General features: G+C 45.4%; 1 protein-coding gene across 1 annotated transcript in view; it reads right to left on the reverse strand.

Moving 5' to 3' along the window:
- Window positions 1–1,898: 1,898 nt before the first annotated feature.
- The window catches only part of LOC120927626 (vomeronasal type-2 receptor 26-like), a 45,149-nt gene continuing 31,537 nt past the window's right edge, over window positions 1,899–15,510 (reverse strand). The window contains exons 5-6 of the mRNA XM_040338470.1: window positions 9,972–10,095; window positions 1,899–3,367 (exon numbers count right to left, since the gene is read on the reverse strand). Of these exons, the coding sequence (XP_040194404.1) occupies window positions 2,475–3,367; window positions 9,972–10,095 (1,017 nt within the window). The 3' untranslated portion in view covers window positions 1,899–2,474. The remainder of the gene's footprint in view (window positions 3,368–9,971; window positions 10,096–15,510) is intronic.

A 15,510-nucleotide genomic window follows, 5' to 3' on the forward strand; every position in this document is an offset into this window, starting at 1 on the left:
GGGGAGGGGTTGACGAAGGTTGTATTTTGCTGAATACTTTCATGGATTTTTTCAATTTTGCTGATGAAATAATCCAATAATTTGTTGCAAAATTCTTGTGAATCAGTATTAGGGGCTTCTAGACAGACTGGGTTCATGGTCTGGGTGACTAGATTTAAGAGTTTATGGGGGCGGTTTAGGGCATTAGTGATGATACTGGAAAACATATTTTTTTTGGCTATAAAGATTTCTTTATGTTATTTTTTGGTTATGGTCTTGTAAATGGTATGGTTTTCCTCTGCTTTTCCAAGCTGATCCTGCTCTTCTGCGCTCGTGCTTTAACAACAACAGCTGGTCGTTAAACCAACTGGAGTTGTTTTTCCGGATGCATGTTTTACGATTGGGCGCTACTAAGTCGGCTGACTGTAGTAGGGCCTTGTTGATGGAGTCAAGTGTTTCTGTGGCTGTTTGATGTAGTGGATTGTTTTTATTTTTTTCCCTAATGTAGTTTTGAAAAGTTCCGAGTGGAGCTTCTTCTGAGATCGAGTCCAGTGTGTTGTCACCGGTTTTATCATTTTTTTTGAGGGGGCATTTTTAGTAATTAAGAATTTAATGGCATGGTGATCTGTCCATGGTTGCGGCTCATTTTCCAGAATATTAATTTCCAAATTTTGTCTGAAAATGAGATCGAGCGTGTGACCTGAAGCATGTGTGGGCCCACATACTAGTTGCTGCAGACCTAATCCTTCCAAATGGTCAATGCAGGTGTCGGCGACGGGGTCCTGTGAGGAGTTGGCCCAGAGGTTGAAATCCCCGAGCAGCAGGAGGTGTTTGGTGTTTAGGGTATAGGTGGAGATGAACTCTGTCAATGACATGAGAAGGTGCGTTTTTGGACCTGGTGGTCTATAGCAGATATTAAGCTAACATAATTCTAATGTTTCATGTTTTCTTCAGAATAAATCCTATGATTGATCAATGAGCAGCTGGGATCAGTGTTTTGCTTTGGAAGTCTTCATATCAGGATCTGGCGAGGTGTGGGGTAGGTGTGTTGTCTCTGCAGCATTGTATAGGGAAGATGAATACTCCCTTGTGGCAGAAGTTTAAAAAGAAATGTATGCAAGAATAAAGATTTTTTTATTAGGTCATATAAAGAAAATCTCCATAAAATGAAGTCAAGTTACCACTTAAAATATTAAGTTACTGAGAACATTAACTTTAACTAATATTAAAAATGATTTTTGAATAAACTAGGAAAATGAATTTATTAATATAGTCGGATACATCTACATACAATATAATAAAGTGACCCTGACACTAAAAATACATTACAATCAGCTTATAATAGAACATGTTTAATATTTATCTTCCGAGAAGATGGTGAGTGAAATCTTCCCTCTCTGGAATAGTGATGGGTGTCTCTGGTATCGGACACGTTAGGATGTTTTGGATACTTTGTCCTCCTCTGGTCACTGTGGTTCCTCCTCACTAAGTGACTACATTGTTCTGTAGTGATGTAACCACTGGTGGGAGGAACCACTACACCCAGTTGGGGACAAGGTTTCCAACACACCCAAAGTGTCTGATACAAGCGGTGTCCAAAGCAGAAATTAGACTCATTATCCATCACAGAGGTAATTATTAAGTCTTCGTATTCAAAGCGGAGCTCCACCCAAAAGGGGAAGCTCCACTTGTTTGCTTCCTCCCCCTTCCACCGGGTTGTGTTAGAAAGTTTTCTTTAATCTAATATCTAATATTCATCAATATTCAATTAAAACAATTAATGAATGGATTGGGTCTCTGAGAATAATTGACATATATATATATATATATATATATATATATATATATATATATATATATATATATATATATATATATATATATATATATATATAGTTATATCTTTTAGATATGGAAAAAGTGAAATTATGTAGACTTTTGTACTTGTGAGGGTATACATTTTGTTATAAGCTTTGTATGCTTTTCTAGAGAGCTCAAGCATGTGTTAGTAATTAGAATTTGGCACCCTTGGAGGAAGCGGACACCTGTTTTTCAAAGGTACCCTCTTCCGCTTCCTGGGGAGTTGGTCGCGGCAAAGTCTCCCAGAAGTTTAGCCCCCCTCCTCCTTCCCCTCGCTGCCAGGCCATTCACAAAGCGCAGTACAGTTTGTGCATGTGCAATAAAAAGCCAGCTGTGAAGCTAAAAGGCTTCACTCATAGTTTCCCTTACAAGGAATGGCAATGGCAGCACCTGAGAGCCAATTGAGAAATTGGCTGGGGTGAAGACACCGCTGGATTCCAGGACAGATGGGTGTCCAAATATTAAATGTCAGCAGATACAGTATTTGTAGCTGGAACCTTTATTTTATTTTTTCTGAAGGAACCTTGAGCTCTGCTTCAACAGTGTTCATTGTCAATACACCAGTATAATACAAATATTAGCAGTAATAGAGATAATGCGATGACTATCGGTAACCCAGTGTTCTTCCATACATATTAGTGGATAACTGTCTTTGTATTCAGGTCAGGTCTGAACAGAATTATGTAACATTTTGGGAAAAATATACAGCCAAGAAGTCCGGAACTTGATGCTATTATAGCAAAAACCTCCACAGCTACCATGTATTTCCCTCTGGTGCTCAGATAGGCCGGGATCATGGCAATCCAGACACTGCAGAACACCAGCATGCTGAAGGTGATGTACTTGGCCTCATTAAAACTGTCCGGTAATGTCCTGGCTAAAAAGGCGATAATGAAACTCACAGCTGCCAGAAGCCCCATATATCCCAGGACAGAGTAGAAGCCGATAACTGAACCCTCATTACACTGAATGATGATCTTCCCCTGATAAGAGTGAGTGTCCCGATCTTGAAAGGGAGGAGAAATAGACAACCAAGTAGCACAGATTATGACTTGAACCAATGAGAAGACACAAATTATAGAATTGGGCAGTTTGGGTCCCATCCATTTCCTCCAGGAATTCCCAGGTTTGGTGACTTTAAAAGCAATACACACCATGATACTTTTGGCAAGTAGAGAAGAGACGGCAACTGAGAAGATGACACCAAAAGAGGTGACACGCAGCATGCAGGTCACATCTACTGGATGGCCGAGGAACAAGAAGACACAGAGGAAGCTCAGCATGATGGAGACTAGGAGAAGATAGCTCAGGTCCCGGTTATTGGCTTTAACAATGGGGGTGTCCTGGTAATGTATAAATATCCTCAAAATTAAACCAGTCAGAAGACAAGAGAGGATGGAGACAGCTGAAAAACCTCCAACAATGGGATCATCAGTGTAGGAGAGAAATTCCACCACTCTTGGAACACAACGATCCTTCTTCTCATTTGGCCATTCTTCATCGGGACATGTCATGCAGTTTTCACTGTCTGCAGGAAGAACAATAAAAACACAATGAGCATTGGGGTCAGAGCTTGTGAGAAAATCAGTTGTCTTGTGTTGTCTCAAAGCTAGCAATAAGATTTTCATCAGTTCAATTTTCCTTCTAAATGTTTTTTTTTCTTTGTCTGAATTTCTCACTTCCTGTTTCTCCTGCTTGCCCACATCAGTAATAAAGCTCCATGTATAGCCTGTTGCCCTGTCACAGAACTTATAGAGCTTGTCCCCGTATCTGGCACGCTTGCTGGGAAGTTACTGTTTGAAAGACAAGCGGACAGAAAATTTAATTAGGGACTCATCAACGCAAACAACTTGATGGGTAGTATACAAGGCTGCAAAACGTTCGTTGAAGTGGTTTATGAGGGGCCAAATTTTGTAGAGCTGGTCGTATTCAGGGTCTCCACGTGGACGACAAAGTTCATTGTCGTTGAAGTGCCTGAACCGCAAGATCGCCTTGTATAGTTTTGTAAATTTTGTCATGTGGACGTGTGGATCAATATGTCCGCAACTTCGGAAATTGATGTAAGCCCATGTTGAGGCAAAGGCCCAGAAAGGTCTTAAATTCAGAAACCGTAAGTGGTTTACATTCTCTGGCGGACTGGGGATTAGCGGCAATGAAATTACCAGCATATAAATTACTCTGGTCCACAATAGATCTATAGAGATATTCAGTGAAAAACAGTGAATAAAAACCAAGTGGCGTAAAATAAGCTGTTTCCACCTGAATATCGGGTTGGCCAGTGAATGGGGGAAATACAGGTTCTGCAGAAGTGGTGGGGACTCAATCAGGATAGGCAAATTCTGCAGGGCACTATGGGCATGATGGGTCTGTCTTTGTCTTCTTCTTAGTGGCAGCGGGACACTACTTGTGCTTGCCACCTTGCCAGCTTGAACTGCACTTATGCGACTGGCCACATCACCACATGATACTGCAGTGCTGGATGAACGACCAGGGTGTATTAGGCTGCTGGTGCTTCCCAGTTCACCAGAAGGAATAGCAGCGCTAGTACTGACTCTCTGCTCCATACGAGGGACCTGCGGTTCTTGCACCTCAACAACAGCAGAATGGGGTCGGGTACGCCTGCCCTTAGCAGGGACCACAACTTCATCGACATAGCTTTCTGACATGGAGCCACTGTCTTCTACAGGGATGTATTCTGAGCCAGAATAGCTTTGGGGGATGAGCTTCGTGTTTGAGTCGAACCCATGTTCGACTAGAACATCGTATGTTCGACCGTTTGTGGAATAACGAACGTTATGGGCCGTTCGCGCCAAATTCGAGTGGCTTGTCACGGCCCATAATTCACTGCGGCATCGCAGTGCATTGCTTGCTGATGATTGGCCAAGCATGCACTATGACCCGCATGCTTGGCCAATCACAGCTTGCAAAAAACAGAGAGCCATAATTGATCAAAGCCAGGGTGGCTTTGGCCAATTATGGCTCAGGGGGTTTAGTACACGCCCCACACTATATAAGGCCGCCTCCGTGGTGGCCTTGTGTAGTGTGTTGGTGGTTAAAGACAGAGAGAGACAGAGAGAGAGTGTCATTTGTTTAGTTAGATAGAGCAGGCAGGCAGGCAGGCTAGTCAGTTACAGTTACAGTGTGTAGAGGATATATATGCATCCCAGGTGTTGTATATATATATATGTATACACTGTATTGCGTTTAGCTAGATCTGCTCTTCCTAATATACTGACAGGCAGGCAGGTGATTGTGCTAGCTGCAGTATTTTCACTTGGTGTACTGTCTGTGTCCTCTGCACAGTGTCAATAGATCTGCTTGTGTTCTCATATTAATTCCTACAGGCAGGGATCTGCTCATATTAATTCCTACAGGCAGGGATCTGCTCATATTAATATCACAGGCAGGGGATCTGCACGTATTCTCACGTGGTGTACTGTGTCCTCTGCACAGTGTGCACCTAAAGCTACGTCAATAGATCTGCTTGTGTTCTCATATTAATTCCTACAGGCAGGGATCTGCTCATATTAATACCACAGGCATGGGATCTGCACGTATTTTCACGTGGTGTACTGTGTCCTCTGCACAGTGTGCACCTAAAGCTATGTCAATAGATTCGCTGGTGTTCTCATATTAATTCCTACAGGCAGGGATCTGCTCATATTAATACCACAGGCAGGGGATCTGCACATAATTTCACCTGGTGTACTGTGTCCTCTGCACAGTGTTCACCAAAAGCTACGTCAATAGATTTGCTGGTGTTCTCATATTAATACCACAGACAGGGATCAGCAGGTATTGTCAGTATGTGTGCAGCTACATCTCCCTGCAGGCCATTAGTATGTCTGAAAGGACAAGGAGAGGCAAAGAGTCACAAGCCGATAAAAGAGGGCAATCAGGCTCTGCGTCTAGAGGCAACAGTGATGGTCGTGGACATGGTGCATCCTCATCAGCACGTGGCCGTGGGACACGCTCGCCTTTTTTTTCGGCAGCTGGCCCGTGTTGAGCCGCAACATGCAGAAGACTTGGTAGAGTGGATGACCAAGCCGTCCTCATCCTCCTCATCCTCTCTCACCCAGGCTCAGGGTACTTTGTCTGGAAAAGCAGCTGCCAACGCGGCCTCTTCCCTCTGCTCAATGGCATCAGTCACTCCTTCCCTAGCCACACCATGTCCTCCTGAGGAGTCCCCAAACTGTTTGACCACAGTGTTGGGTACATGCTGCAGGAGGATGCGCAGCATTTTTAAGGCTCTGATGATGGTACACAGCTAGAGGAAGGCAGTAACGTGAGCCCAGAGAGAGGGGGTGCCCAAGAAGGACAGCAATCTGGCAGTCATGTTCCCCCAGCTGCAGCATACTGCCAGGTTTTCTACAGTGATGAGGAGGGAGGGGATGATGAGGTCACTGACTCCACGTGGGTGCCTGATAGGAGAGAGGAGGAGGCACATCTCCAACGAGGCAGGATGTCCTCCAGGGGCCAGCTTAAGGGCAGCACACCGACTGCATCACAACGCAGAGCCCCGCATGTACAGGGCGCTGTTGTCTCTGCACGTTATTCCAAAAGTTCTTTGGTGTGGGCATTTTTTGAGACGAGTTCATCAGATCACACTGCTGCTATTTGCAACATATGTCGCAAGCGTATCTCACGTAGACAAAACATCACCCGCTTGGGCATTACATGCTTGACCAGACATATGTCGACCTGCCATGCAGTTCGTTGGCAAGCGTACCTCGAAGACCCACACCAAAGAACAAAGCGGACCTCTCCTTGCTCTTTATCAGCTGGGATCTCCAACCCCACTATACCTTCAGTCCTCTCTGAAGCCTGCAGTTATAGGACTAAAGGAGTAGAATAAGGTGTGTCACAGCCAAGTACTTGCGGGCAATCTACTATCGGTACACCAACATCAGATTGTACCAGGCAAATGTCCCTGTCCCACCTGCTGCAGCAGAGCCGAAAGAAGTTTTCTCTCCCAGCCATCCACATGCCTAGCGGTTGAATGCTAGCTTAGCTAAATTGCTAGCACTTCAACTGCTGCCTTTTCAGTTGGTAGATTCTGCCCCCTTCCGTGAGTTTGTGGAATGTGCAGTACCTCAGTGGCAGGTTATAAAACGCCACTTTTTCTCACAGAAGGCAATTTCGGCTCACTACCGGCATGTGGAAGGCAATGTCCATGCCTCGCTGGACAGGGCGGTCAGTGGTAAGGTGCATATTACCATTGACTCATGGTCCAGCAGGCATGGACAGGAACGTTACCTATCGTTCACAGCACATTGGGTGACTCTGCTGGCAGCTGGGAAGGATGCAGGACAAGGTACAGTAGTGTTGGAGGTTGTTCCGCCATCACGCCTCCAAAATGCTACTGCTGGTTGTCACACACCTCTCTCCTCCACCCCTCCTCTTCTTCTTCCTCTGTGGCCTCTTACTGTGCTGATGTTTCCTCTGAACCAGTGGTGCTCCATAGGCGTTTAAGGGGCTACGCAGGTACGCAGGCAAAGAGATGTCATGCGGTGCTTGAGCTGGTGTGCTTGGGGGACAGGAGCCACACTGGGGCAGAGGTTCTGTCAGCTCTGCAGGGGCAGGCTCAGAGGTGGTTGACGCCATGCCAGCTTAAGCCAGGAATGGTAGTTTGCGACAATGGCACCAACCTCCTCTGTGCCCTGCAACAGGGACAACTGACCCATGTGCCATGTTTTGCTCATGTCCTTAACTTGGTGGTGGTGGTTCTTGGGCAGGTACCTGGGCTTACAGGATTTCCTGAAGCAGGCCAGGAAAGTCTGTGTGCATTTCCGACGGTCATACAATGCCACTGCTCGGCTGGCAGACCTCCAAAAGGAAAACAACCTGCCTAAGAACCGCCTAATCTGTGACAAGCCCACCAGGTGGAACTCTACATTGGCCATGCTGCAGTGGCTGCACACGCAGCAGAGGGCCATCAATGAGTATCTGTGCCAATAAGGCAGCAGGACAGGGTCAGGGGAGCTTGTTTTTCCCCCCACGCCAGTGGGCCATGATCAGGGATGCATGCACTGTCCTGTCACCATTTGAGGAGGCCACGAGGATGGTGAGCAGTGACAGTGCATTCATCAGTGACACTGTCCCTCTTATCCACCTGTTGGAGCACACGCTGCATGGAATAATGGACAGGGCCCTTGAGGTAAAACAGAGGGAGGAAGAGGAGGACTTCTTTACCTCTGAAGGCCCCCTTTATCCAGACAGTGTTACTGCTTGCCCGCCTATCACACAGGAAGAGGATGAGGAGGAGGAGGAGGATTGTGTCAGCATGGAGGTGGAGCCTAGCACTCAGCATCAGCAGCAGTCTTCAAGGGATCAATTACAGTCCCAAGAAACTTGTACATTTTTGGGACAAGGTGGCTGCGGATCCTGTCATCCTTAGTGACCCAGAGGACTCTGCACCAAATGCCTCAGAAAACCTATGCTGTATGGCCTCGCTGATCCTGCAAAGCCTGCGGAAGGATCCTTATATTTGTGCTATCAAGGAGAGGGATCAGTACTGGCTGGCAACCCTCCTTGATCCACGTTACAAGGGTAAGGTTGCGGACCTTATCTTGCTGGTGCAGAGGGAGCAGAAGATGAAACATCTTCGGGAGGCCTTGCAGAAAGGTCTGTGCAACGCATTCCCAGAGACTGGGAGGTTACAAAATCCTGGTCCTGGACAACGTGTTGCTGAGGCTTCGGTCAGTCACAGAAGGAGCTGTTAAGAAAGGTAGCTGTATGACCGATGCGTTCAGACAATTTTTTAGTCAGCAGCCCCAAGGTATGACCAGTTCCAGCAACCATCGCCAGCGTCTGTTTTACATGGCGCGGGAATACCTAGGGGCAAGATCAGACTTGGACACCTTTCCCACCGAAAATCCTCTGGCTTACTGGGTCTTGAGGATGGATCACTGGCCAGAGCTTGCACAGTATGCAAATACAGCCCACCTAAAGTCTGAAGGACACTACACTGGCCCTTTGTTCATAAAGTTAGGAGACCCCTGTTATATAGGATGGCATTAAGAGCTCAAGTTACAAAATTACAATATTGCAGTTTGATCATTTGGGGAGATGCAGACTGATGACAGCATCTTAATCTAAGCAAAGTCACTGACTGGAGCTCAAGGATGGCTTGTTTATGATAAATGTGGAACTTTAGGGGGAAAAAAATATTCTGTTGCTGTACATTTTAGGAACTAATTCATGTAGAATTGTAGGGCTTGTGACAGGAAGTCAGGTAAATCTCTGGGTGTTGTCACAGACGGGAGATACATTTCTGCCTTGTTTAGACAATATACCAATTATTATCAGGTGTCGGCTGCAGAAGCAGCCAGAAAGATTTAAGGGCGTTGGAAAACCTCAGCTGTTCAGAATGAGGCAATTAAGGCCTCTATAAGTAATCCAGAGGATTACTACTGAATGCTGCATCCTGAGGCTTTCTGAGTGAAGGAGAGCAGTGAGCAGGAATACTTCTGAAGAGGTGAGGTGCTTTTGATTTTTCTGTGTGATAAAAATCAAAAAGAGACTATTGTTTTCTGCTGTAGGACCAGCAGTGTCTACCCAGCACTAGGCTGTGCCAGACTCCATAGGTTCCTGTGTGGTGAAGGTAGACACCCCAAGTGGCCAGGGTTTATTTTATGTTTGATTTTGTTTATGCTGTTTGGATGCTTGCACTTGTTTCCAGCAAGATGGAAGAATAAACCAAAATCTTTGCTTTTAACCGTCTTTGGCTGTTTCTTTATATAAATCAGTGTGTATTGAACCCATCCAGGGGATCAAACACCCCGCTACTGAGCTAATCCCTTACAGGCTATGAGAGGTCAACTTTAAATATAATATGTATATAGTAGTAGTAAAATAGAGCTGGGCAGGGCTGACACCATTTCTTGTGATTTCAGTACAAAAACTCATGTGTGTGTCAGCTTACAACAGGAATTATGAGCTGAGTGCATTTCTGGAAGGATCAACAGGTATACTTCGGTACTTGCAGGGTCTTTAATATGATAAAACTTGGGGAAATGTGTACACATTACAGAGATGTACTTCATATGTCCTATCTATTGACAAACACTTTACCCACAGTGATACCCTCTGCCCAGTCCAACAATAACTTTACTAACAAATACAAAATATACCGGAAATGCTGGAGATCTCTCCTTCTGGACACGAAGCACACTCATTACAGCATTTATGAATTGAAGATCCAAACTTTTTTCTGCTGCCAGGTAAACAGGGATCTGAGCATCGAGATACCGGAACCTGAAATCAGATATTAATATTATTATTATTATTATTATTATTATTATTATTATTTTTAAAGGTCCATCATATCTCATGAGGCTATACATAATAGGTGCTACCAGGCCCGGACTGGCCAAAGGGCATACCGGGCATCCCGTGGCGGCCCGCGGCAGCCCGCAGGCCACAGGTCACATCTCTGTAATGTAGGGGGGTCTGTATGCGCTGTATTGTAGAGGGGGCTGTAATGTAGGGGGGTCTGTATTGTAGAGGGGGTCTGTAATGTAGGGGGGTCTGTATTGTAGAGGAGGTCTGTACTGTAGGGGGGTCTGTACTGTAGAGAGGGGGTCTGTACTGTAGGGAGGGGGTCTGCACTGTAGGGAGGGGGTCTGTATTGTAGGGAGGTGTGTGTAACATGCAGGGGGTCCAGAACTGTTAGGGGATGTCTGTGTAACAAACTGTGGGGGGCTGTGTAATGTAAAGGGGCCCAGAGGTGCGGTGCTATATAATGTGTAGCACTACCCCCGGAGGAGCCACTGATTGATTTGGGATCGGCATATTAAGTTACCTATGTGTTGTCTAGGGGTGAAGGTAGTGAGTAGAGCAATACGCGAATGTCCAGTTCGTAGAATAGGTTTTCTGAATGCTTTATTTCTTGGCCCAACACGGCCAACATCAACTTGAGGTAGACAGAAAAGGTTGATGAAGTAAGGAACTTTGCGGTATCAGGCTTGGATGAAAAAGAAAGCAATCCTGCTTTCAAGTAATGTGAAAAATATACTACAGCGCTAATTAAATTATCAATTCCACGTGCACCTAAAAAAAAAAACCAAATAATATAGCTGCTATCTTGAGTGATACCAAATCCAAACAGTGAAACATATAAAATATAGATGCGCTAATATTAACTTAAAAGGTGATAAAACGTACAAAGAAAACTAATCAGGGAGAACACTCCATAAACTGTGAATTACTAATATGTCCTTAATTAGTGCACAGTGATTAGCAGGATTCCATGCAGGGAAAAAATCACTCTCTTCAATCTGAATGCTAATCCAGCCCTCCACCGCTGTGATCAGATGATACAGGCACTCACAGACAGGGATTGCATGAAAGAAAAGAGAAAAACCTCATTGCGCAATATTCGATGACAGATCAAAAATGTAATCAGAGCATTGACATATGCACTCACGAATCCCCGCTTTCAGTAAAGCATGAAAACGCCACTCAGTATGCGGTTTCCTCAGCTCGATCCGATGCACTCGGATTCGATCGCAGGCTCCTCCCTACGCGTTACGTCACAGGCACGCGACTTACTCATGGGTTCCTACCCATGAGTAAGCCATGAGTAAGTCATTCCTAATCCTGCTTTCAGCAATAGTAGTACAGTTCATCGCCACTCCAGCCAGAGTGGGTGAAGTGCCCCCGGACAGACCCCTGCCACAGGCCTGGCAGCCGAAGTGTCACTTTAAGGATGCTGGGAGGAGCAGGTCTCTGCCACAGACCTGGCTCTGATGGGGCCTCTGCCACAGGCCTTGAACTTGGATGAGCTAAATAGTTGAGCTTATCCTCCTAGTAAATGTGTGCTAGGGTCACCGGTTTACAGTGGAAATGTTCCGGTCACCAGATCCCCGATGGTTCGTTCAAGCCCTCTTGGATAACCTGCCTCTGGGTTCTCCTCAAGCCGATCCCCCACCGTGCGGCATACAGCCTGAGATCTCCCCAGTAGAAGGGGGACCCATTCAGTCACTGGGGCCCCTTTGTGGCATCAGTTGCTCCAGGCCAGAAGGGCCCAGAGTCAGGAACTGTGCGCACACCCTAAAGGTGGGTGCCGCACCTGGAACCAGGAACCCGCGAAGAACCAAGAACCACGGCCTCCGCCACAGAACTACTCCTCCCCCACATGCCCCACGAGGGAAAACTCCTCTAATTGGCTGCTGAGAAGAAGCGGCTCCGCCTGGACCTCTCTGGCGCCACCTGCCACCCAGGGATGGTACTGCATCCCTAGAACGCAGCCTGACCCACAGAACAATCCAGATTTGGCGACAGCCAAATTTAACAAAATCAAGGATGAGAGCAACTTATCTCTCTCATCCTCCCACTAACTTTAGCGCAGTACCCTTACTGAAAGTAAAGGGGGCGCTACAAATGTAAAGGGGCCCAGAGGTGCAGGGTGCTGTGTAATGTAAAAGGGTCCAGAGGTACAAGGTGTTGGAACCCCACATCCCATCATTAACCGCCGACGCCTCCGCCCCCCCCCCCCGGGCTGCTCAGTCTAAAATGCCCGGGCCTATTTTTTGTCCCGGTCATGGCCTGGGTGCTACAAATACAACGAGGTTCATGTTGGCCTCTACAATGAGTTCACAGTGATTTCTTCAGGTCCGAGATCCATTCAGGGGTCAGTTTTTCAGGATTTTCATTCATTTGGGTATTTATTGATTTATATTGCAGCCTGTTAGGGCCTCTATTTTAGGTTAAACTACTTTTTTGCAAGTTTTTTTCTTAAAATTAGATGGCTTTGGTTTGGGAGTGTTTTAGGATTTTCCTAATGTTTTTTTTTTCCAATTTTTTTATTTTATGATGGTAGGATTTTAGGTTTAGGATTCTCAAAGCACAACATTCACTTATTTTTGACCTGATCTATTTTTTACCTAAGCTGTTCTTTGGGCTGCTTTTTTTCACAGCAGATGGCTGCATTGTTTAATTTAAAGAAAAGACGCCCATGGGACTTTTGTTAACCACTTCAGCCCCGGAAAATTTTACCCCCCTTCCTGACCAGAGCACTTTTTGCGATTCGGCACCGCGTCGATTTAACTGACAATGACGCGGTCGTGCAACGTTGCAACCAAACAGAATTGGCGTCCTTTTTTTCCCCACAAATGTTGCTTTCTTTTGGTGGTATTTGATCACCTCTGCGGTTTTTATTTTTTGCACTATAAAAAAACATAGAGTGACAATTTTGAAAAGAAAAATCAGTGGCCCGCATTCAGGTAGATTTGCCCCTTATTTGCGGAGGCGCAGGGCAGCGTTTTTGCCATGCGCCCCCGCAAATTTACTGCGCTACCCGCGATTCAGTAGCTCCGTAAATTGCGTGTGCGCTGTGTAAACTTGCCCTGCGTAAGGGCGCCTAATGTAAATGATCCCGTACGGGGCGGGAATCATTTAAATTAGGCGCGCTCCCGCGCCGAGCGTAGAGCGCATGCTCCGTCGGGAAACTTTCCCGATGTGCATTGCGGCAAATGACGTCGCAAGGACGTCATTTGCTTCAAAGTGAACGTGAATGGCGTCCAGCGCCATTCACGAATCACTTACGCAAATTACGTAAAATTTGAACGTCGCAACGCGGAACGACGGGTATACTTTAGCATTGGCTGCCCCTGCTATTAGAAGGGGCAGCCTTACGCTAAACACGCCATACGGAAACAACGTAAATTGCGTATGCAGGGCTCGCGCAACATTGTGAATCGGTGTTAGTATGCAATTTGCATACTATACACTGAGCACAATGGGAGCGCCCCCTAGCGGTCATCGCTAGAATGCAGCCTAAGATATGCGTGGCATAAGAACCTTATGCCACGCAGATTTTAGGCTGCAGTCGGCGTTACGATGTTCCTGAATCAGGAGCATTCGTAACGCTGGGGCAAGTAAGCAATTGCGCTGTGTAACCTATGGTTACACAGGCGCAATTGCTTCTTGAATCTGGGCCAATATTTTTACTTTTTGCTATAACAAATATCCCCAAAAATATATAAAAAAAAACAAAATTTCTTTCTCAGTTTAGGCCGAAATGTATTCTTCTACATATTTTTGGTAAAAAAAATTTGCAACAAGCGTATATTAGGGATGAGCTTCGAGTTTAAGTCGAACATGAGTTTGACTCGAACATTGGCTGTTCGCCGAGCAGCGAACAATTGGGGTGTTTGCGGCAAATTCGAAAAGCGGTGGAACGCCCTGTAAACGTCTATGGGAGAATTCCAAAGTGTTAATTTTAAAGTTATTGTCCTTTGGGCGGTGCTTTCTTTCACTACAAAAGGGCAGGAAGTGACGTCAGCTCTGCAGCAGGACGCACAGCCTGAGAGGATCTGCAAAGAGGTAGAGAAGTGTTGCCTTCCCCGTCGTTATCTTTTTTTATATGTATAGTGAGTCCAGTACCTCCTCTGACAACTTTATTCCATAACACATACATACACAAATAGAAAATAAATAAATAAACTTTATGTACACCAAATTTTTACAATCGAAAACCTTCAATGGCTCCAAAAATGACCTGATTTATGGAGAGGCACATTGGCAAGCATATCTTAACCGCTTTTTGCTTTACTGCACTGCGTCGCTTTAACTGACAATTGCGCGGTCGTGCGACGTTGTACCTAAACAAAATTTAAGTCCTTTTTTTTCCTCCACAAGTTTTATTTTGGTGGTATTCGATCACCTCTGCGTTTTTTATATTTTTTGCTATAAACAAAAAAATTGCGATGATTTAAAAAAAAAAACACAATGGCCTGGATTCAGAAAGCAGTTACGACGGCGTATCTCCAGATACGTCGCCGTAACTCTGAGTGCGGGCCATCGCATCTCGGCGTCTGATTCATAGAATCAGATAAACCTCAATGTTGCCTAGATACGAGCGGCGTAAGTCTCCTACGCCGTCGTAACTTAGGGTGCAATATTTACGCTGACCGCTAGGGGCGCTTTCCTAGACTTCCGTGTCAAATATGCAAATTAGGTAGATACGCCGATTCAGAAACCTATGTCCGCCCGGCGCATTTTTTTACATTGTTTGCGTAACGCTGAGATATCTGAGATACGTTACGCCCGCGGATAGATACACAATTGTATCTGAATCCGGGCCAAAATCTTCAGTTTAGGCCAATACGTATTCTTCTACATATCTTTGGTACAAAAATTGCAATAAGAGTTTATTAATTGGTTTGCGCAAAAGTTATAGTGACTACAAACTATGGGAAGGATTTATGGCATTTTTATGGCGTTTTTATTTTTTACTAGTAATGGCCGTTATCTGCGATTTTTTGCGGTATTGCGATATCAACTTCGGACACTTTTTTGGGACGATTGACCTTTACAGAGCGATCAGTGCAATAAATATGCATTGATTACAATGTAAATGTCACTGTCAGGGAAGAGGTTAACACTAGAGGGCAATCAATGGGTTAAATGTGTTCCCTATTGTGTGTTCTAACTGTGGGGGTGGTGGGAGATTTGACAGATCATGTTTTCTACTTTGTAGAAAGACACAATCTGTCTGGTCTCCTCAGAAGCCCTGTACACACGGCCCAGATTCTAGTCAGGAAAAAAAAACGTTGTTTTTCCTGACGAGATTCCTGGCAAGATATTCTTGCCGGCCGAGTGTACAGACACTCCATTCAAAAGAACCGCCGTTCTTTTGAATGGCACAAACGCGGTGACATCATCGAC

The sequence above is a fragment of the Rana temporaria genome, chromosome 1, assembly GCF_905171775.1.
Source record: "Rana temporaria chromosome 1, aRanTem1.1, whole genome shotgun sequence".
Classification (NCBI taxonomy): domain Eukaryota; kingdom Metazoa; phylum Chordata; class Amphibia; order Anura; family Ranidae; genus Rana; species Rana temporaria.